Source organism: Nestor notabilis, unplaced genomic scaffold (genome assembly GCF_000696875.1).
Source record: "Nestor notabilis isolate BGI_N333 unplaced genomic scaffold, ASM69687v1 scaffold7711, whole genome shotgun sequence".
NCBI lineage: Eukaryota > Metazoa > Chordata > Aves > Psittaciformes > Psittacidae > Nestor > Nestor notabilis.
Genome location: NW_009915071.1, coordinates 17,297 through 40,025, shown reverse-complemented (window position 1 = coordinate 40,025; position 22,729 = coordinate 17,297). Strand labels below are relative to the sequence as shown.

The 22,729-nt window shown below is 36.2% G+C and overlaps 1 protein-coding gene across 1 annotated transcript in view; it reads right to left on the bottom strand.

Annotated features, from left to right (window-relative positions):
* Positions 1 to 22,428, bottom strand: part of MPP7 (membrane protein, palmitoylated 7 (MAGUK p55 subfamily member 7)) — a gene marked incomplete at its 5' end in the record, with an annotated part of 64,091 nt that extends 41,663 nt beyond the window's left edge. Inside the window, 3 exons of the mRNA XM_010023941.1 lie at positions 2,411 to 2,542; positions 17,826 to 17,906; positions 22,351 to 22,428. Of these exons, the coding sequence (XP_010022243.1) occupies positions 2,411 to 2,542; positions 17,826 to 17,906; positions 22,351 to 22,428 (291 nt within the window). The remainder of the gene's footprint in view (positions 1 to 2,410; positions 2,543 to 17,825; positions 17,907 to 22,350) is intronic.
* Positions 22,429 to 22,729: the final 301 nt, after the last annotated feature.

The following is a 22,729-nucleotide window of genomic DNA, read 5'->3' as shown; positions in this document are numbered from 1 at the left end:
CCATTGCCCTGTGTTTTAGCATCTTCCACTGCTGAGAAGAGTTTGATTCTACTGTCCTTGTGAGCTTCCCACTCTCAAGTAGCTGTAGGCTGCAATTAGCTCCCGCCCTTTGCCTCTTCCTAGAATAGGTCTATTACAGACTCCATTAGAAGGTTGGTTTTGCCTTGGTAAATAAACTAAGTAGTCTTAAAACCATAGAACTGAGTTCTCTCACATTTTTTATGTTTTCCATGGCTGTCATCCTGTCTAGTAAACTAAAGTTCTAAATAAAACCCTCCCTGTTACCTCCTTAGCACAACAGCTGTGCTAAGTGTGGAAGCACCTTTTAAGAGATTGTGCTGGATTTGGCAGGGATAGAGTTAGTTTTTTTCATAGTGGCTGGTATGGGGCTATGTTTTTTATTTGTGCTGAATACAGTGTTGAGAACACAGGGATGATTTAGCTTTTGCTGAGCAGCGCTAACACAGGGTCAAGGCCTTTTCTGCCCCTCACACCACCACACCAGCAAGTGGCTGGGGGTGCACAGGAGGCTGTGAGGGACACAGCCAGGACAGCTGACCCCCCCGACCCAAGAAATATCCCATACCATAATGTTATTATGGTCAGCATGCAAAGCTGAGGGAAGAAGGAAGGGGGGATGTTTGGAGTGATGGTGTTTGTCTTCCTATGTAACTATTACGTGCGACAGAGCCCTGCTTTCCTGGAGCTGGCCTGCCCATGGGAAGTGGTGAATGGATTCCTTTGCTTGCACACGCAGCTTTTGTTTTACCTTTTAAACTCTCTTTATCTCAACCCACAAGTTTTCTCACTTTCATCCTTCTGATTCCCCCTCCATCCCACTGGGGAAAGTGAGCAAGCGATCAGCTGTGTGGGGCAGAGATGCCAGCTGGGGATAAACCACAACAAACATGCTGGTATCTGGAAAAGCTCAGTATCCCACTGGAGTAAATGGGTAAGAGTGCAATTTGAGGAACAAGCCAAAGGATAACCTTTGGTTTAGGCAACCCTAATTATCCCTTTAAAAGGGCTTAAAATCTGGAAAACTTGTATGTATCTCTCATAAGTTTTCCCTCAGTTTTGTTTCCGAAGTTGCTATTTATACAATCCATTTTGTAATTTATAGTATTTAACTCACAAAAATCTTCGTAGTAAATCATGCTTGAAATATGAAACTATGTAAATTAAGATTTCATGAAAATTTTCCTGACAAATGCAAGAAAAATCAAGGGTCTTTTCATTAACACTGAAAATAAGCTGCTTGGTTAGAACTCATTTCTTACTACATGTTCAAATTTTTTCACATTTTTCAGAATTAATACTCTTTCTGAGTATCCTAAAGCAAGTTTGTTTTCTTCCTCAAAGAATTTCTTTGATGAAAAAGAGGAATGCTGTGATTTATATATTGGGGGCGGGGGGAGGGGATGGGGAGAAGTTTTAATATGTTAAAACAAAGTAAAAACTTTCCATATGGCCAAACTTTTAATTATGCTCATGGGCACCTACAGTCAGTTAATACCAAAACTTACTTCTTGTTTACTGATGCCAGAAATACATCAAGAATAAAACTGATAGTAAGTTATCTACTGTGGGAAAACTACGCTGTATGTCTAACAGAGGCATCACTCTCCCACTGTCATCTCAAGTACAAAATCACAGCTTTCTCAAAGTAACTTTGCAGCTATTTTTTCAGGATTGCTATCTGTTAAAACGAATACACAGTATAACATAAACCAAAGCTCTTACTGGTTTGCAGGAGAAAAAGAATATAGTTAAATTTTACACAAGATGACTTCCACTCTACAGCAAATAAAAATAACCAAATCAGTAAAATATTTTCATATTCTTGTAACACAACCTAGGCTTACTCCTTTCATTTTTCCAGATATCCCCATGAAGATATTAACTTTCGAGTATTCATAATCCAAAGTACAACAGCAGACATCTTAAATTTGCCCAGATTTCAATTCAAGTGTTTTAAAATATGTTTTTATGCTTTCTTTTCAGTGTATTGGAAGGTCACATGTTTTTACATGAATGCTAACAGGCACAGTTCACAACAAAGGTCAAGATTTCTTTGGGGATTCATTCTCTCTCTCTCATTTTAAAACAAGTTCATGATTTGAATTCAAGATAAAAGATGAATACATTAGTGATATAAATGCTCAGTCTGGCCCACATATATAATGCTCAAACACCATGAATGAACAAATCCTTATTATTTATTTCATGTGCTTTACTAATAAAGACTGCGAATGGAAGTCACAAGTGTATTATTGAATGTTATGAATAAACACACGTAATGTCTGTCTGTCCATGTTTCAAGTTAATGTCACCTATTCTCGTTTATTATCTGAACAATCCCCACCCAGTGCACAAACACAAAACCCCAAAACAAAAGACGGTTACTTACCAATGGTTCCCTGTTTTTTACCAGCCTGATTATTTTTACTGAATCTTCTTCCTCATCAATATCATCAGGCATGGGGGGCAAGACAGGATCGTAGTTCTTCAGAGCAACAGTATCATGTACAGAGAGCAATGCCTGGAAACATTAACAGTCAGTATATTATTTGACATCTGAAAAGTTTATGAAAAACAAGCAGAGGGTATTATTTATAGACGCTACTAGCATGTAGCATGTAGATTGAATATAATTCTTACATATGATTTTAACACATGTCAAATTGATGAAACAACCCCATGAAGTATGTTTTCATAAACACAATGTATGCATCTAGTAAATTATGGATACAGAACACTATATTCACACACACAAAAACACCAAGTGCTTTGCACAATAGCTTGAAATTACAATTATTATAAACAGGAAAAAACCTAAGTCTCCTACAGTAAGAACATCATTCTTCACGTCCTACATAAAAAGTTTGTGCAATAAGTTATGGAACAAATAAGCAAAATAAGCATCTTCCAGTACTTCTGTTCAGTACTTCTGTTCATGAGATGCATGATACTAAGCTGTTGCCCAACCATTCCCTCCAGAGGAGCTCTGGAAGCTCACCTGGTTACTGGATCCCTTACATACTAGCTCCATTTTGTACAAGCTCCAAATTATTTTAAGAATTTCTAATTTATTGTGGAATTCACGATTGAGATTGAGGAACATAATGCTGAAATGATTTGGTTTAGGCGGGTCCTTATCAGCCATCTGTCATGTGTCTTGCCTCCTTTCTCTGTTGTGCCTCCAGTTCAACAAAAGATTTTTCAAAGAAAAGTCTAATAAAGCCTGACAAAAGGTTCAATCTTAAAAATAAAATCATTTATGAACTTGGTGAATCAAAAAAAAAAATCTTCAAAGGGAGTAGAAAGATCATTCCTCTAAGGCTCTTAAAAAAATATCTTAGCTATAATCTAAAATTCACAGCTTCTTCTAGATGCACAACTCAAAGTTCTTCTCTACTTTGAAAAGCCTTCATTATCTATAATACCTTTAAAACTGGTAAAAAATGGTTAAGTAATACTTTTATTTTGTAGTGAAAACTATGCATTGTAGCAGGAATAAAAGCAACAGCCATACATATAATCCTATCTACAGTTTTCTGATACTTCTGTTTCCAAGTAGTTGCTCCTAAATCCCTGAATATTTTATCTTTTGGCCTGGTATTTTTTCTCAAAGAGTCATAACAAGAAAAGTTGTAGTCTGAACAGCAGAAGTGACAAAAAAAATACAGCATTTTAGAAAATGTTGAGATGTTTAGGATAACACATCAACAGTGTTGACATGGACGATACAGAATATATCATCTCCATGACCATAATAATGAGTCTGTTATAACAATTACAATGATTACGAAGAAACTCCTTAATAAAGACCAGAAAATGGCTACATTTCTCCAATGCCAGTTTACTTGCTACTTAATAAAAGGGAGATAATATTTGACTGAGTACACAATGACCAGAAAATGTATGTTCTTGAGGATAATGCAAATGTTTTAAAAAAGCATGACACTTCCATTATGCTATTCCAGGATTTTTTTCCTGAATGGAGGAGACTGTAACAACAGAAAACAATTTCCAGGCAAAGCCAAAATCTATCACGTCAAAAGCTGAAGACAAAGAGCATATGGTAATCTTGAAATTCTGAAGTTTAAATTTGAACTTAGGTCTTCAACTAAATAAACACAGAGGATGATGATGCCTGCTTCATGAGAATTTGTATTGTTCTACTAATTGCTATGCATATTGAACAATTTGATAAAATCATTTCAACACACTAATTATTTCCGGTTTTCTTCCCCAGACAGAGTTACAAATTTGTACTATTACCATTAGAAATCACCAGCTCCCTCCCACCAAAGATTAGTTTTAGTTTACATTTGAGCTAAAAACCTCAGGCTAGCAATTATGGTTCCTCCTGGAAATGTGTATTATGAAGCATTACATACATAAAAGCTATGCAATCACATGCAGTGAAATATCAAAGATATACTAAAACAAAAGTAGTGTTTGCTTTTACTTCAGGCTACTTACAGTTAAGACTTCTAAAACTAGTCTTCTGCAATTACGTTTTTCCACATAAAGCTAGGGCACATTCATGAACTGGTTCAATTTAATGAGGTTCTATATTGCAGTTTAAAAACAATCAGCCAGATAGAGAAAACAGATGAATATAATCCAAAGCACCACTTCCAGAGTAAAAGGCAGCAACTTAAAACATGTTCAAAAGAACCTAACCCTGGACAATAAAACTCGTAAAACAGATTCTGTCCACTGCTACACTTAATTATGCCACCAGCGTTAATAAAATACTTCCCTGTTCTGACTGCCAGACCAGGCTCCTGGACACCGCGTGCAAAACAATAATGCAGCCCAAGGATTATAAACCAGTGCCAGTCAATGGCTCATTTATGATGCTTTTCTTCACTCACAACTGCAACTTATCAACCTTTTCCCTACTTCTCCCAAAACACATATTAAATCACAAAGTACTACATTTTTCAAATAAGATATTTTCCCTTAACTGTAGTACTACTTCATTTCAGTGCAAAGATGCATATTTTAGATGAGTATGAATGCCAGAAATCATCTTTTCTCAGTGAAGCTTCCAGAAGGGCTTCTGTCATCACAAACTTGTTTATGCTGTACACTGAACATGCTACAATTTTTTTCCTGCTTGTCTTCCATCATTGCTTCTTTTAACACCCTACTCTGTCCACCATAATTGCTCTTGAAATAGTTAGCAGCATAGATATTGGGCAATAACTAATCTGCAAACAAAACTTACATAGCCACTTTGATTTCACTTGACATATTCAAATAGAAGCAGTTAGAGCCTGTACTCAAGAAAACTTCCCTATGTTTTCAACACATGAAGAAATATCCATATTCACAGAGTAAAAGGACATTTCTTCAGCAGCTTCTTTGTACTATGCAGTTAATATAATGTATGCTTAGTTCAAAAAACTATGTATCAGACTAGACTTTCATAGAAGAGTTTGGGACTTTTTATAAGCAAACAAATTTCAAGCGCCAGGAAATAAAACTTGGATCCTATGAGAAACAAGACGCATTCAGAATAATTGTGCAGTAAATGCACAAGGCAATGTAAAGGTAGTAATGTTCACTTTTTGTATGTAAGAAGCTATCAACGTATTCAATTCAATTACACTAAGTTTTGCCTATCACAAGGCACTGCAAGAAGGGCAGATGATTTTTTTGTTTTGTTTGGTTTTTGTTTTCAGATACACAGCTCTTCAGAACTATGCATGTGTGATCCAAGATTTCGGTCATGTATATTAAAGCACCTCTGGAGAAAAAGATTTTATTTCAGCTCTAAGTTCTAGGCTTATGATTCACTAATGTAAACATGGTCCATATTTAGAACTTGAAAGAAGGTATGATTCAAACTCCTGCACTACCTAAATATAAATATTGATGTTCAGCTAAATTCTTAGACATGATCTAGCTGGAAATGAAGACTTTCATCAGGCCTCTGAAATGTCTAATAACTAGTGCTATATTTTTCATATTAAAGCTATCACTGATCATTTCACAGTTTATAAATTGGAATTTTACACTATCAACTTACACAAAGAAAATCTGACAGTGGAAACATTCAAAGTTCTTTTTCTTAAAGTGTTCCAAAACTTCAAATGTTTATTTAAATTGAGAATGTTATTAATAAAAACAGTTCTATATTTTGAAAAATGTATATCATTTACCTACACTGAGTACATTTTTGCTCTTCTAAAACAACGACAAATTTTATATTACTTTTTCTTGTTTATATTTTCAGATCTGTAAGAGTAAAAATACCCCAAGTAGCCCCTGATCCATGAACACAACTCCTGACATTTTTTAATTCCATTATTTTAAAAAAATATATATCTTAAGTAAAGCTTTACTTATCAGAAACATTTTACATTTATTAGTCTAGAAAAACATTTTAGAAAACAGTAAGTTAAATAAAGAAAAAGGACAGAATTGACAAAGAAATAAAAGCAGCTTTTTTCTTTATGTTACTTGAAAACAACAGGAGTAGAAAAATAAATAATTAATAGCCAAGAGTATTGACATAAAATTTGTAGGGACTTTAACCAACTTTTATGAAAGCTAACAGCTGGAGCAAACTGTGACACTGTCAAACCAGCTGCTGGTTACCTTGCCTATCATGTAGATTACTTCCCTGGCAGCAGAGTCAGCAAATGGAACAAAATGGACCATGACTTTGCTGCCCCAGTTACAGCTTGGATCATTAGCACCAGCCACCTTCTCTGGCCATTCAGCTTGAACTCAGATGAGACAGAGATATTTTCTCCCACTTCTTTGCTTTGCTATGGTGACAGTAACTTCCACTGAGGCTAGCAAAGAGAAGTTACACTGGAGGAGAAAAGTACCTTCATCATCAATCACAGCAACATGCCTCTGAAATTGCCTGGCAGAGCTCATCCTACAGATATGTCTAGCCATATCATGTTTTCCTTTGTGATAAGATTACAGAAGAAAGACAAAAAGACAAGAAAATGTTAGTAGAAAAAAGTATTCAAGACTGGAAAGACCGATTTATGAGTAACTTACAGAAAGTTAAAATCAAGTGAGTGAAATCATCCAGTGACAGATATCAAAGAAGAAAAGCTGAAAGAGCTGGGAGAAGACTGAACCCACTGAAGGGCATGAATTTAGAGAAGGGGGGGGGGGAGGGGGGGGGAAGGAGCAACCTTTCTTCTACAGGAGAATTAGTCTTTAAACCTATCTTGAGTACATAGGCTAGCTTTTACATTGATGTACTGATGAATGCCACCCCACTAATTCCACTCTCCAGCAAATAGGTGGTAAAACAGACATCAGAAAAGGGAAATGCGTGGCAGTCTCTTCACCACCAACACTGCCTGCAAGAGGAGTTCATGAAACCCTAATCCTGATGCAAAATAAGGGTTAACAAGATAACAAGAAGGTAGGCAAAAATGGGCATCTCAACTAAAAGAAACGAACAACCACATTAGCTGAATACTCCAGCTTGGCTAAAGCATGAACCATAACCTAGAAGCAGAAGCAAGCAACAAAACTATAGGCAGGAGGAACTTAGTAGTGCTGCTCAAGCAATCAAAGGATGGGGCGGGCAGCAGTGAACTGATCTGTTTTTTGGCAACAGAATCACTGAGTGAGTACACAAGATACAGTAACCACTTATCAGGTAGAAAAGTAATATAATTCCTTCGGGTGGCACAATAATCTAATCACTTTCCTACAGAAATCTGAGGTTTTCTGTTATGAACAAAATTCCCAAGTTAAACAAATGCAGTACATGATGTTAAAGAAATCAGTTAACTCTCAAAGAAATTAACACATTTTACTTGTGCTACTGAAAATAATTTACAATATTCAATTGACAAAAGCAAAAAACCTTTGACAGTGATGATAAGAAATAAAGTCCTTTAAATTTTCTGGTTGCAATCAGGAAACCAATGGGTGTACTACTTCATGAGGAGAATAACAAGGGTTAATTTGCTTCTTTCCATCCTTCAAATATTATATTTTTCCTATATATTCTCTATAAAATCCCCAGAAGTGATATATCGTGTGAGAAGACACCAGTTACATACGTACAAAAGAGAAAAAAACATTCCATGCTTCAAACTGTCCCATTTGTACTTAAAACAGAGTTGCCTTTTAGCCCAAGCTTGTCAAACTGGCAACTAAATCCCTTTCTCTTCCAAATTGACTTTGATGCTCTTGGGTCACAGAAGTGATTCAAAATATTTAAAACATACTGTACATGTGTGGTTTTGTGTTCTTAATATCTACCATACATTAATGTTCTTAGCAAAGCAACATCTCAGTTGGATCAATATTCAGTATATATTACTTTTTCCTCTTTATAATAGTGGACTTTATTCATGACTATACGAATGTTCTTTCACACAAGGGTAATTACCTTGCCTGAAAATGCAGTTTCTTGATTTCAGATTCACCAGTCTGAACTGATGGGTTTACCTGCAGCTGGTAGCGAGACAGCAATAGCCAACAGAGAAGTGAACTTTCTGCATCTTCAGACTCCCGTTTCCTCTGGCTCATTGTTCGCGGCCCCTAGAGATGTTTCTGAAGTCAAGCTGTTCTCACTGTTCACAGAAACACGCAGCCCGCCTGTGTCATCTGGTAAAGGTGTTAATATTCTTCCAGATGACAGGCCTCAGTTGTGGATAATAGCAGAATAAGCTCTGATTTTAAATCAATAGTGAAGAATCTGAAAAAAGTCTGGTTTACGTTCACAATGTGATTCATGTAGCTAAAGTGCTCTTGAAGCTTTAAGCCCTATTCAAGTAACTTCCAAGAGCACAAATACATGGTTTTCAGAGTGGAAAATGCTGAGACAGAAGCACTCTTCGATATCTTGGCAATCCTTGATCAACTTGTTTTCTGAAGAAGTGGCAGTCTCCTGACAATATTAAGTGTCTACAGCAGTAGAATACATCTTTTCTTGGTTGAAAACCACCTGAAGACACCCTCCCTCCCAAAGGAATAATGTGAAAATATAAACTAAAGGAAAATAAAAGCTGAGGCTGCAATAGCTCTTCCTGAAAAAGTGTCTTTTAGAAATGACCCAGTCTTTGACAACAGCATGATGTCTAAAGTCTTAAAAAATAAAAGAAAAACATCTACTGATCGATGAGGTTAAAAGAATCTGGATTCATCAGAAAACTAGAAGTGGGGAGACTGTTGAAACAGTGAATGGAAAGTTCAAGTAGAATATGGTTCAGCAAGGGAAAAGCAACACTGAAGGAAAAAGCAGCATAAAAAGATGACAACTAAAAAAAAAAAAAAAAAAGGACTATTTGCTTCATATTGTGCAGTCTCTCCTTTTTTCCTAGCTGAATAGAATTGATACTTGAACGGGATATGATTTTATCCATAGTGATTTTTTCCTCCTCCTAAATTACCAGCTTTGGTAGTGTTAACAAGTTTTATGCAGTTTGTGAATGCTACAGTTACGTTTATGCAATTCAACATTCTTACACAGGTTAGAGTTGGTTCCTTCATGTGGGAAAGTCTGTATATTTAACCAAAGAATTTCTTTGATTTACTTTTCCAATTTTTATTTTCTGCTGCCAACCTGCCTGGCTCCGCTTTTGTTTATTATATCTATAACTTTGTTTATTATATGTTGGCTGCCAGCAAGCGCTCTCTTCATATATCTAAGAAGATTGACAGGCAAGCTGTCCATTGGACATCGGCTGAGTTATCACATGAATTGGACCCGAGAGCATTTCCAGAGTAACATGATGGTTGTTGCTTAAATATGTTCATGCAGTATTCTTTCATCTCCTTTATATCATTTTATATCTATACTTATGATACATTGTATATTGTTATATGTATGCTCTGTCAGCTCCTACCATGTTCAGAGTGTGCCACAACTGCTTTTTGATTTTCTCTGCCTGTCAGATGTGAAAAATCAAGGGTTTTCTTGCCGTTTTTAAAAGGTCTATTTTGCTATTACATTTATGTTTTACTTACTCCATTCCAGCAACATGAACATTCCAAAAATAAAGACAGTAACGTATTCTCCCAGCACTCCCCACCCAAAAAAAGTTTTCTATAAAAAACTCCTTTGAATTATGGGTGCAAGCAGAAATGGAAATAGGAAGTCAAGGTCTAAAGCTGAAAAGAGTTGAGAATAAAATCTATTTTTCCTCTAACAAGGTTGCCAAAATGTGTGATGGATGGCTTCCCAAAGTGGCAAACAGTTTAAAGGCAGGAAACACTGGGCAGAAGGATCTCATCCGCTTGCCAACAAAAGTCTTCCCAGCACTGCCTCATCTTCCCCAGCTTCATGGCTGGTGTTTTCAGTACATTTATGGGCTATCCATCAACCAGTGTTATCAAACCATCAATGCTGTGGTCCTTGATTATTTTTTCAGTCATTTGCATGTATTACTCAGGGGGAAAATAAATATTTCTCTCTCACTGCTGATATTTCACAGCCCACCATCCAAAAAATCAAGGAGGCTCTTGCAGGTTTAGAAATTAGTGGCATCTGATTTTGCAAATGAGGATTATGTAGGTAGCTTTTCAGTTGACATATGAAGTACAATATACTCCAGCTCACCATATTAATAAAGTTAAACTAGTTTGTATGGAAAAAACAATTTAGGAGCACAACTCCTGTAATCAGTCCTACCAGCAAACCTCAAAGTCCACTGACAAGTAAATGGTTATAAATAATGGTAAATTATGCTTCCTCAACAGATACTAAGGTTTATGTTACCATGTGTGCTCATGAATATTTCATAAAGAGGAGGAGAATAGTCTCCCAGGAACATGAGCAAAATAGAAAGCATTGGTGCATTCGACAAGACAGGTCTCTAAGGCCAAAAGGTCCTCCAAGTGCCTGGGATGCAGTAACAGCTCAAATACAGCTCAGATGTCAACTAACCTGAAATTTGTATTTGGGTTCTCCAGATGCAAAACCTGAACAGTTGTAGGCAAATCCCAACAATTTCCAGTGGAAAATGTTGACTTTGCAGAACCTGCATATTTCAGCAAAAAGCCCTGATGGAATATCCACAGCAAGTCTAATTACAAAGGAAATGTTGGAAAGATGACAAAGATTAGATTAAGATTTTTTTTAATTACATGTTATAAGAAGTGCTTCATGAACATTTCAAAGCAAACCCAGGTTTTGTTTTATATTATTGTAGCCCAGTATTTTCTTTGAGAGCTCTGTATGTTAATGTTCTTGTAGAAGAATGCCTGTTGTTTCCTACAGAGTAAATTGTGTCAAATTTTGCCAGTGACTGTAATGCAGCTTTACAATGCTCTGCTGATAAAGGCTTAGAATGTTTGTTTGGGGGGTTTTTTAACAGAACAAGTAGCACTTTGATTAGAACAGTCTATTAAGTTACTGTGCAAATATAGTAAGCCTCAGTATTTACTTCCCAGTAAATACAAGAAAAACAGAACAAGACAGAACAACAGAAAAGGTATACTTCAAGTAAAAAGAAGCACTATTTATTTTTTTGAAGAAACCTAAACAAATACATGAAACATATGAAAAGCAAAATGTCTTGGCTTCATTATCTGCAGTTTTAGTTTTGCTAAATTCATGGTCCTATTCTTAGGGAAAGCCAAGGAGGTACTTATTAGATTAAAATGTTTACAAATGCAAATTGTTTATACTTTGTGAAACTGGAAGTCAGGTACACCTCACCTAAATTGGTGATAAAACAGGAAGCATAAATCCTATTTACAGTTTTCTGGTTTATGCATCTTTGCCATTTGAAGGCAACTTTTAAAAACTGAAAACTGCTTAAAGAATCTTTAATTTCTCTGAACAGCACATTGAAGTTGTCCATGGATAAATTAATCTGAAAACATTCCCAGTCATCCGAGAGCAGTTTTCCCTTCACTCTGCAAGTTATCTCAAAATACTTCCAAAATTCTATTCATTCTATGGTAATGAAAAAGAAACCAAGAAAAATATTTCAAGTACATCCATCACTTGTTCCCTCTACAGCTACAGTGCCTAAAGTGATCCAAATACTTTACATTCTTGCGTACCATGATGCACTGAAGTCATTCACAGTCCTGCCTTGTGTCCTTGTTTCAGAACCTGGCTTATGTTTCAGACTAGCAGCTGGCAAACCTTTCAGCACACAAAACGAGAAGATAAACCTTTCTGAAACAGGCAAAACTACCATGGCATTCTTAGGAGGTTAAAAAAAGCTTAATTTCCTCTAGGTCGTAAGAAGTATAAACATCCTTTGGAACAGTACTAGCACAGTGGCATAAGCTTTTAAAGTAATTATTTTATGTCCATTACAGCAATGATCACAAAGGTCAGATTTTATATTAATTTAAAACACACTAAATTTACCCTAATATAGCTTAAATTCAAATGGTAAATTGCACATTTCAATATGTAATGATCAGTTAAGAGCTAGTTAGATTGGAATAATATATCCCAAGCCTGTCTCGAAGTTAGTACAATTGGGATAATACTGTTCAATGGACTAAAAGATTCTTTTTGTAGACTTTTTTGTTTACGGACACATCAACAAAATGTTAATTCCTATAGTTAATTGTTTCAGTTTTTCAGATTTCAAATAATTTTGAAAATAACAATTATGAGCTTGTGCTATGTCACTGTCCCAAAAAGAATACAGCTTTTATCAGCTTGCCAGGATAGGAACAGAGAGCTACTATTCAAGAAAGCTTTTTTAGTTATAGTGGAAGAGAATTTGGAAGTCTTTAAAGTCTTTCATTCTTAGTTTGACCATCTGTCATTTACTACCTCTCCTTCCTTACAGTGTCTGTCACTGGGGTTCTACCCTGTGACTGACAGAGCTCTAGTTCTCCTTCTTCCCATTATATCCCTAACACATAAGACCATTTTGCTAACTTGATTGTGACATGTACCTTAAAAATCCAGAATTCAATTCCCTTTTAGATATATTTTGTGTTAGCATCATGAATCTTAGTCTTCCAATTATACATTCCAATTTATACAATTGTAAAACAATTAAAAAGCATTTTGTCTCTAAATAATGTAGCTAATAAAAAAAAGCATAGTGTTCCCAGACAATAGCAATACTTCCAGATTTTTAAAAAAAAAAAAAAAGCCAAATTGCTCTGTGAAGGCATCTTTCTCAATTGCAGTGGTGCCTACCTGATCATAATCTTTGAAACTTTTATGATTAGTTCCAGAGTTTGGTACAACATATACATTGAGTTTGCTGTCACTTAAGTTAAAATTAAGTTAAAAAGTTAAATTTCTCCAAATCATAAACTATTAAAGCTGAAAATACTTATTTCTTTATGCTTTTATTCATATTCTTTACAGAAGCACACACATTGGTGTCTTCTCTTTAAATCAGGAAAAATAATTTCCTTATGTATATCCCTACTATATATTCTGCTCATCATGTCATAGAAAATATAAAAACAATTAAGCCTGTTTAGTGTTATGTCAAGCTTCATATATTGCGTATTTACAACACACATTAATTAACTTTAATATTGTCATTAGATAAGGAAGCTAAGGGATATTTCTTCCTTTCTTTTACACACGAAAAACAGTGTATCATTGTTTTTCACTCAAACATTAAGTCATATAACTTCAATGTAAATGTAAATCTGCCAACAAAACTGGAATGTAAGGGCCAAATCTTGAAAATACAAACCATCTTCGAAATGCTTACTTCATAAAATTAGCAAAGTATGCTTGAAATAGGGTTAAAAATAACCTATTTCATGGTTACACCTTAAGTATTATAAAAGGCTTAAAAAGTCATTCCAGGAACTGAAGAAAACCCCAGGAGTGGGTGCAGTACTTATTCCCACACAGGCCAGGAATTACCCCACCTTCAAATACAGCCCATTAGTCTGAATTATAGAGAATAAAAACTTCCTAGCAGGAATACAGTCCTCCCACCATTCCTTGTTCATGTGAAGTTATAACAGACATTCCACACTGCCTGGTTCTCATAATGGAGACGGTGGTAGCACTGCGCATAATATCTAATAGACAATTAATTTAAAGCACCACTCCTATGTCGAAGAAATGGAAAGGATTAATAAAGAAGTCTAAACATCTGTCAGAAGACAGGCTAGCAGGCAGGGTTTGCACAGCAAATTTTGTACAGGTGCACCAAGATGCTGTCCGCCTTGTGAGACCTGAGCTGGAGGCAGGTAGACAGGCCTGTCCCACTGCAATGCAGAACCTGTTGGTGGGTGCTGCTGCTACAATACTCAGGAGACACTGACACCAGAAAAAGTCTGAAATTTCACTTTCAAAAATCTAAAATATGCTTACAGAGAGCTAGGCAAGTGGATCCAAGCCTGATATGCCACCGTTTCAAATCACACAAGCATGCCCTCATGTATGTCCAAACACCAGACTAGAGCCATGCAGCACTGCCTGCAGGCTGGCCTGGCCCCACTGCGAATTTACACGTCTTTTATGTTTTATGTCTTTAAGGTATGTACCTTATTGCAACTTAATAAAACAAATCAAACAAAAACCTCACATACCTCACAGCTTTAAGAAACGCAAGCACAGCAATGTAAGTTTCAGTACCTCTAGTTCTGGTTATTTACCGTCATTCTAAGTTTGACATTTCAAATTCTTATGCTATTTTTGAACAATTACCTCAGCAGACCTTCTAAACTTGCATACTTATCCCCTGTAAGCATTTATTAACAGTTATCTCTCTCAAGTGATTGCGAACATTTGATCGCACACATGCCATTACAACAGAAAAGAGCTGAAGATAATACATTGCTTGTACTTACGTTTTTTTGAATGAGAGATAACAAGGTACATTTCAAAGAGTTAATTTCAGGTCCGCTTAAAAATCAAATACTGCATTCAACTGGATTTGGGTTCTAAGGCACAGAAATACTGTTATACTTGTTAATACCTTTAATAAGGTATAGCAGGTTTGCATAATGTAAACTCTAAGTTTTTATTCAACATTGAAAACTAAAACAATAGATGTGGCTGGTCTGTGCCCATAGGACTCTGCAATTATATTTTAAATCTAAAAGGAAATGCAATTCTCACACACAGATAAACAAATCCACTTGATTTCCCAGAGCTACGTGCTCTTTTCTACTTCAAGAGTCCTGTTTTAATCAGAAAAGATAAACCACAACCATTATTAGCTCACTTAATTGTGGTAAAGAATACCACATTTTAGAGCATGGGAAAAAAAAAAAAACAAACCACTCAGTGTAATTGGATATTGCATGCAGTTTTTAAAAGACTAGAAATGCCCAATTTATTTTTTTTGCCAAAAGAAAATGCACCTGGCAAAACCTTGGAATTACTTTTAGGAAATTTGGAAATCTCAGGTCTGATAAATGTAACTGCCTCAGAGAAATTACTTTCTTCTTTAAAGCACTTCTCTATGGATGAAAACCACAAACAACACAAACCTGTCAAAACTTTAGTCATCAGATGCAAACACTCAGATATATATTCAACAAAACAATTTTATAACACAAAGAGAAAATACAGAAATATTAATATAATCAGTTGCTGGAAACTTCTCTCAGCCTTTTTCGGCATGTTAACCAAACCTGCAAAGTTACAGTCACCTTGCTAGACCAGTCCCTCTACACCACCCAGCTTGTGGAAGAAGTGATGTAGTGCAGTGAACTAATCCTAACCATCCTTCATTACGCCCTGAACATTAGGGCAGAGCTGTAAGAAAGTGGAAGTTCTCTTGTCAGCTCCATTGCAGTTAGAAGTCAGATCAGGAGAGATAAGTTTCCCCCACAGAATAGCATACAGCCAGTTTAAGTCAATCCCAAATTAAGCAATATGCAAGTTTTTAGATAAAGCCTATGCAACATCATTGGAAAAGATCCATCAGTTACTCAAATAATTTCAGATGTGTGAGAAAGACTTGCTATAGCCATCATTTTGCCCAAGGAATCTAGAAGGAAAGAAACAAAGAAATCCTCTCCAGCTATCAACCTAAGAATGAAAAGCTAGAAAATTTTATGCAATGTCCAGAATAAGCTCAGATACAGCTGAAAAGACTCAAGGGCTTCTCTGCAGAAGAAATGGAAATACTGAGTCCCAGCAACCTCCTTCCTTCCCTTTTCTGCCCAAGAGAGAGCAGGGAAATCAGTAGAATCTCAACTAAACAGCCTCTGCAGTACACTTACCTGGTCAACCTGATGGAGAAGGAAGCTGTGATAATTTAGTATCTCTCCAAGGCATGTCTGCCATGAGATGGCAGGTGAAGAAGGTAATGGATAGGCCAAAATATCACACATGCTGCCAGTTCTTTCCCCTAATGCACACAACCTATGTAAGCTATTCAGGGCAGGCAAACATGTGCCTTGTGCAGGATTAGGCACTGTGGCCATGCAAAGGGCTTGGTAGCCTGCAGCCAGCCACCTCACTCAGCAACCAAGAAAGACATTTGCTAAGTTACTGCAGTTGTCCAATCACATCAGCCATGCTAAGGGTAAGGCACTTTTCCCTGAAATCCCACTAAGATTATCACATTGCATTTAACTGCTTCCAAGGAACAGACAAGAAGAGTGACTGAATGAGAAAGTCACTGAGGGAGGGTGGGGGAGCAAGGCAGCAAGGGGATGGATGAAAGAGAGAGAGAAAGCAAGAAAGGAAGAGGGCAAGATGCAGTTGTGGCAAATGAGCTGTCTTCAGACTCAGCCCACGAAAGCTTCAGAAGTATGAAATACATGTGGACATTCACCAATGAAATACCTACAGTGAAGCTTAGGATCTCTGCAATTTGAAGCACCAACAGTTCCTCTTATAATACACCACTGACATTACTTGTGCCTTCAGAGAAAAACAGCTTGTAATTTTGCAAACTAGCATAACCAACCGTGCAAAAATCTTTTAAAAGGAGGTATAATTGATCTTTTTTGTAGCACTTTGAAGATACCATATTGTCTCAAGTTTTGAGAACAGTGTCTTACAGGGAATATAGGGAAGCAACTGCCTTAAAAATAACTCCTTTCCACTCTACAGTTTTCCTCTAAATTTATCAACTGCTGCATATAATTACCACTGTGATATGCATCTAAAGCACTACGGTCTTCCTTCTCTTTAGAGTGGAAAAAAAATGTGACAGTGTGCATTAAAAATGATACACAGGGGAGGTTCTGACTGGATATAAGGAAAGCATTTTCACTAGGAGGATAATTAGAAATTTTAAGAGGCTGCCCAGAGTGCTTATGGAACGTCTGTTCCCAGGCATTTTCAAGATCTGATGGCAAAAAGCCCTGAGCAACCTGCTCTGAACTCAATGTTGACCCTGCTCTGAACAGCATGTTGGATAGACAACCTTCTTCCAACCTCAGCAATTCAACAGTTCTATAGTCTACTGTCAGATAAAAGGTATGAAGTTCCCTGAAAGTACCACAGAGAAGCTCAAGAGTTTTGAAGAAAGTTTTCAAAATTAAGTTTTTTTAAAAAATAATTTCAATCAGGAATTTTGTCCAAAGCATCGAGTTGCTCTGCTTATGCACGGCGCAATTAAATCAATGGTATGACTGAAAACCTTTTAATAAAAGCACATTTGTAAAAATTTATGAAGCACATGCAAAAAAAAGTTAGCAAAAGACAAACATCAAGTATCTACTTTTTAGAATATCCATTGTAAATAAGTGATGGCTTTCCACTAGATTTCTTTTATAAATATCAGTAACAGCATAATAATTTATGGGAAACATTAAATGTATTTCTTCGTAACAGGTATTTCCAATTAACATTGTGTCCCTTCTTAAAAGCACACATATTTGTTAAAGCAATCCTCTGCGCAGCCCAAAGAAGCAGATGCTCATACCCATGATGAGAGCACTTCGCAGGTGCAACACATCCTCACCTTGAGATTGGGTTTTGAGAGGAGTTTCAACAGTTCTCTGATGTCGTTGCTCGGTGGCTTGCTCTGCAGCTCCTCAGCTAGCTGAGTGGGAGATGGAATCAACACAAAAACCATTAGCAAAGCATTGTTTCACCCAGTGCATCAATGACAACCCAGAATCTATCTTGTTCAAGGTTATTACTTTCCAGTGTGTTCAAACAGAAGCCAGAATGAAGGAAAACACCACCAATAACCACACCTCTTTTTCTGGCCCTCAGTGGACCAGATTTAAGCCAGGCCTTTTGGCTCAGTTAAACACAAGTAATCATTTCTGGCAAGGGTGCAGCTGATCACATTCTGATTTATAGTGATGGGGGCAAATCCCTGCACTTCATTTAAGTGAATGGTCCTTTGCATGCAGACAAAGGACTGCTTGTAAAAATGACTGGATCAAACTTCGACGCTGTCTATAAAAAACAGTTTCGAATGAGGTGGTGAAATCCACACTGCTTCCAAAAACCCACAGTAGCTGTGCTGTTTAGGACTGGGATAAGAAAGCAAAGTGCCCCTACAGTGTGAGCAATCTGAACCTTTTATTATGTTTACGCATACACTGGAAGGAGCTTGTTAAACGTGAAGCAAGTTAATCATAATATAGTTTATAACAGGTCATCAACAATTCAAGCTCCTAAAATGCACGAACTATGTCTTAACAACAAGATCATTAGTTTATGTTTGGTTATACTACAAAATTGTGGTTTGCTGAACAATAGAGCAGCAGTCTAATGTTTAATCCCATGGCAATTTAGCTCATGTCTTGAGTTTTTCTTATCATGACATTCTCAACTAATTTGGACTCAGGAGGCATATTTTACTGCAGGATTTCAGACTCAAACTATTTTTCCAGAAGAAGGAAAAGCTAAAACATATTTCACAACACTGAACTTCAGTTTAAACTTCTGAAGCTACATGGCTTATAATCCAAAACGTGATTTCAGATAATCATTTTCTTTGCATTAAATCAGTATCATAAAAATGTCTCAAAGATTGGCTACTTGCAGCAAGGAATATTATTCATCTAGCCTACTTCTAAATTTGTGCTTTCATTTTGTATAAATTTTCAAGATAAATGGATATAAGTATATTTTGCATAATTATATATAATAGACAAATCTAGAAGTAAGTTTTTTCTAACCTTCAAATTAGTACAGGGGTAATAGACTGAAACAAAAACTCATCGCCTACAGTCCCAAAGCCTTCTAACTATAACTCATAGATAAAAATGTCCATCAAATACATCAAAGCTAATCTTAACAGTATTTGTGTCTTAATACAGAAAACGATCTCTGTAGGAAAGGTCAGAACGAAATATTTTAGGCACATAAAGCCAAGTATTGAGATAATCTGACTGCAATCTAGTCTGCATGTTCTATGGAAAAGCTCTGCAAAGCTGAAAATAATCCATGACGGGAATGACAGCAGGTACATGACACATGTTCCCCTTGGTTCTCTTTTCATTTTTTAGCTTGTACTATTCATCAGTAGAGAATAAAATCTATTCATTCATATTTCATTGACAAAGACTAGAAGTCACTCAGTAAAAAGGACTGCTTCAGCATTTCTCTCTCGGATAAATTGTGCACAAGCATCTATTAACTTCAGCAGCATTGGTGTTTGCTTTGGTGCTGCAAATGTAAATGCAGGTACTTAAAGTTTAGCGCAGTAAGAAACAAACAATATTTTGTTATTTCTTTAACTTTTTAATCTCATAATTTAAAAAGTATTCGTTCACGGATAAAATAATTAAAAATTTGTTTTATAAGCTTTTTCCAAGAATTGCTGTAAGTCTGAAAGGGACAGGTAACATTCCATGATGGAATAGGAGGAAGACAAAGCTATGTTTCCAGATTAGCAAATAGATATCAAAAGAGCTGCTTCTTGTGCTTCTAGGAGTTTTGGACTGGATTTTTATTTGTTGTGTTGTTGTTGAAGTGCCAGGGTTCATGACAGCTACCAGCAGTACAAGCTACACAGACACTTCGGGCACACCAATAGCATGCTGATCACTTCCTATGCCAAAGACTGCAGGAAAAGTGGTCTGAGAACATCTATGATTCTCTGTTGAGGGAACCATAACATTTCACAAATTTCTTTATGAAGAGCTGCCATGACAGAGAGGGGAAGTCAAAGCAAGGGAGAGGGGCATATATGGAGTAAGCCTGGCAAGATGAGGAGCACCAGGGCCTGGGGGTTTAAAGCTTCTGGAGAAAGTCCTAAAACTTCTTTTGCCAAAACAGTCTTTCTAATAACCTAGAGGCCTTATTTGCCATATATACCTACATATCCATTTGCATGAAATAGAGAGTCCTGCGTCAGACACCACTGCTCAAAAAAAAGGGGCAAATAGAATCTCTGATGGGAAATTCGGCCTAAAGGTCACTGGGGGTAGGAAAAGAGAAGTATGGCAGCTAGGAATATGAAAATGCTTAGTGAAGAAGCCTCACCACAATTGTTACCTCTAAAAATGATTTAAAAATAAAACCACACTCCACAAACAGGTTTTGGTTATGTTAGCAGCACCTCAAATTTGGATTTTACTTATTATTCATTTACAAATTTGGAAATACTCATTTGCTAATAAGAATATTTTCTTCTTTAACTGTAGAACAGTTTACTATCACCAGGAAGAGAAAACATTAATTTAAAGCCTATTGAACCAAAAGTGTGTTTTATATTACCAACATGCTCTTAAATCCCTGAAGCTGAAAACTAGTCAGAAATGTGCCAAAAATTGAATAGCATTTTTACCCTGGAACTTCGTGGGCTTTGGAGTCACAAAACCCACTGCACATAAGTTAGCTTGCTCAAAGTTTGCTGATAACTACTGAAACACAGAGAATCCTGCAGCGTGCTAGCCTGATTTCAGCTGCCAAAGGACATCCTCATTCTATGGGCTGGTGCCCATAAAACCAGCTGCTTCCCTACAGAAAAGCAAAAATGAAGAACCAGCAAGAGCACCCTTAAAAAGAAGCTGTGCTGAAAAAGTAGGCAGATGTCTAGAGACGCTCATGTCCCAACATATATATATACATACCTGTTAAAAATAGAATATATGTAAAAATATATACATAATAATACATTCATATGGTTAGAACCCCCGACCTCTCTCAACTGAGGAGTGACAGAGCACTTCAATTTCAGGATTTCCAAAAGTATATGTTGTAAATGGGGCTGAAAAAAGAATGAGAATGCTCAGCATTTCTGAAAATATCAAGTACTAAGTTTTGCATCCAAAAATAAGAAATTATTAAGAATTTTAGCCCAGATATCCATAACACAAACGTTAAAAAGGATTATTAATATGTCACCAAGAACTCAATACAGAGAATTTCAACCAGCTTTCTTATTTTCAAAATTACTATCAACATTATTCAGTTACTTGAAGGTTAAAAAAATATTACTAATATATACCTGATGGCAAAGCTAATGCATTATTATATTTGGTATGTTACAGGATATAGCTCTCCTCTTACTGAAACATGATTAAATTACATTATATCCTATTTTCAACAGACTTCAAATATGCTTAATTTAGTTCTTTGTTAGAATGTTATTGATTCACAACATCTAAACATTTGTAAAATTCAAAAATCAAAAGCTACTAATTATATAAAAAGATAGTTAAGATTTTAAAACATCTATAAAGTATGTAAAGTTTCAAACATACTGTACTGGAAACGGATCCTAACACATACTACCTTTTTCAAAAAGCAACCTGAGCTCATCAAATACAACAAAGATTTCTGGATTTCACCTAAACCACAGTTTATTAAGCATTTCTCTATCCTGGCCTACCTCAGGTTCAGTCATAGTTTACACAGGTGTGTGCACAATTCATCTGAATCCTAGAACTAACCAAATAGCGAGAAATGGCAGGTTAGATTTTTTTTCTTTAAAATAAAAATTACTGTAACAGGAAATGAACTACTCCATCAATGCTGACCACTTTTACAATTTATTTTTTTGTTATGAAGGTAATTTGGAAAGTTATCCAATATCAATAAATCACTACTGTACTTTTTCTTAAATAGTTTTCTATTTTTTCTTTAACAAGCCTCCTTCCTAGGCATTTCATAAGCTCCATTTCTGTAGTATTATCTGTCATTTTTCATGTTCTGTCAGCAGTGCTGCTATCTCATTTGTCTTTATTTTTCCAAAACATTCCTCTTGTCTGTGACCTTCAGAACACTAATAGTTGACAGCTTTTCCCCTCCCAGTAGAGTTCTAACCTGTAATTTCTATTACGTAGTTACTAAAGCAGAACAAGAGGCTATCTACATGCAATGTTTTTATAACAGGCAAGTGAATGAAAATCAAAGTAATATCAGCAACAAGTCCAGTGATGACAGCACCTTTGGAAACATTTGCAGCTTCTTATGATTTCAGCTCAGAGGATTACATTCATATGTTTGCACTATGAGGAGTTCTGCTTGCAGACAGTTTTTTGGGAGGCTTGGTACCAGTGATCTCAGCAGGGGACACTTACATCATCTGCCAAGGCTGCTGCACCATGGAGTACGGGCACCGGGTTCTGTTTTTCGTAATAATGCAGTTTTTCATGAATCTGGAAGACAATAGCACAGAGTGATAAGTTTATTTAGCAGCACCAGAAATAGCAGAAAATGATTCTGTTGAGCTAAGTGATCTGTTGAGTGTCTGTAACTAAAGAAACATCCTTATAGTAACCTACAGGCAGCAATCATGTAAATGTAATTCATCATCATCCTCTGTTGAAGTGCTAAGAATATGAAATCAGATGGAAAAAATGCTCAGTATGTAGACCAACCCACAGAAAAACTAAACATTTGTGATTTTTCTCTCCTGGCTGTCTCTGTCCATGTTTCTAACATATTGCTCTAAGTATC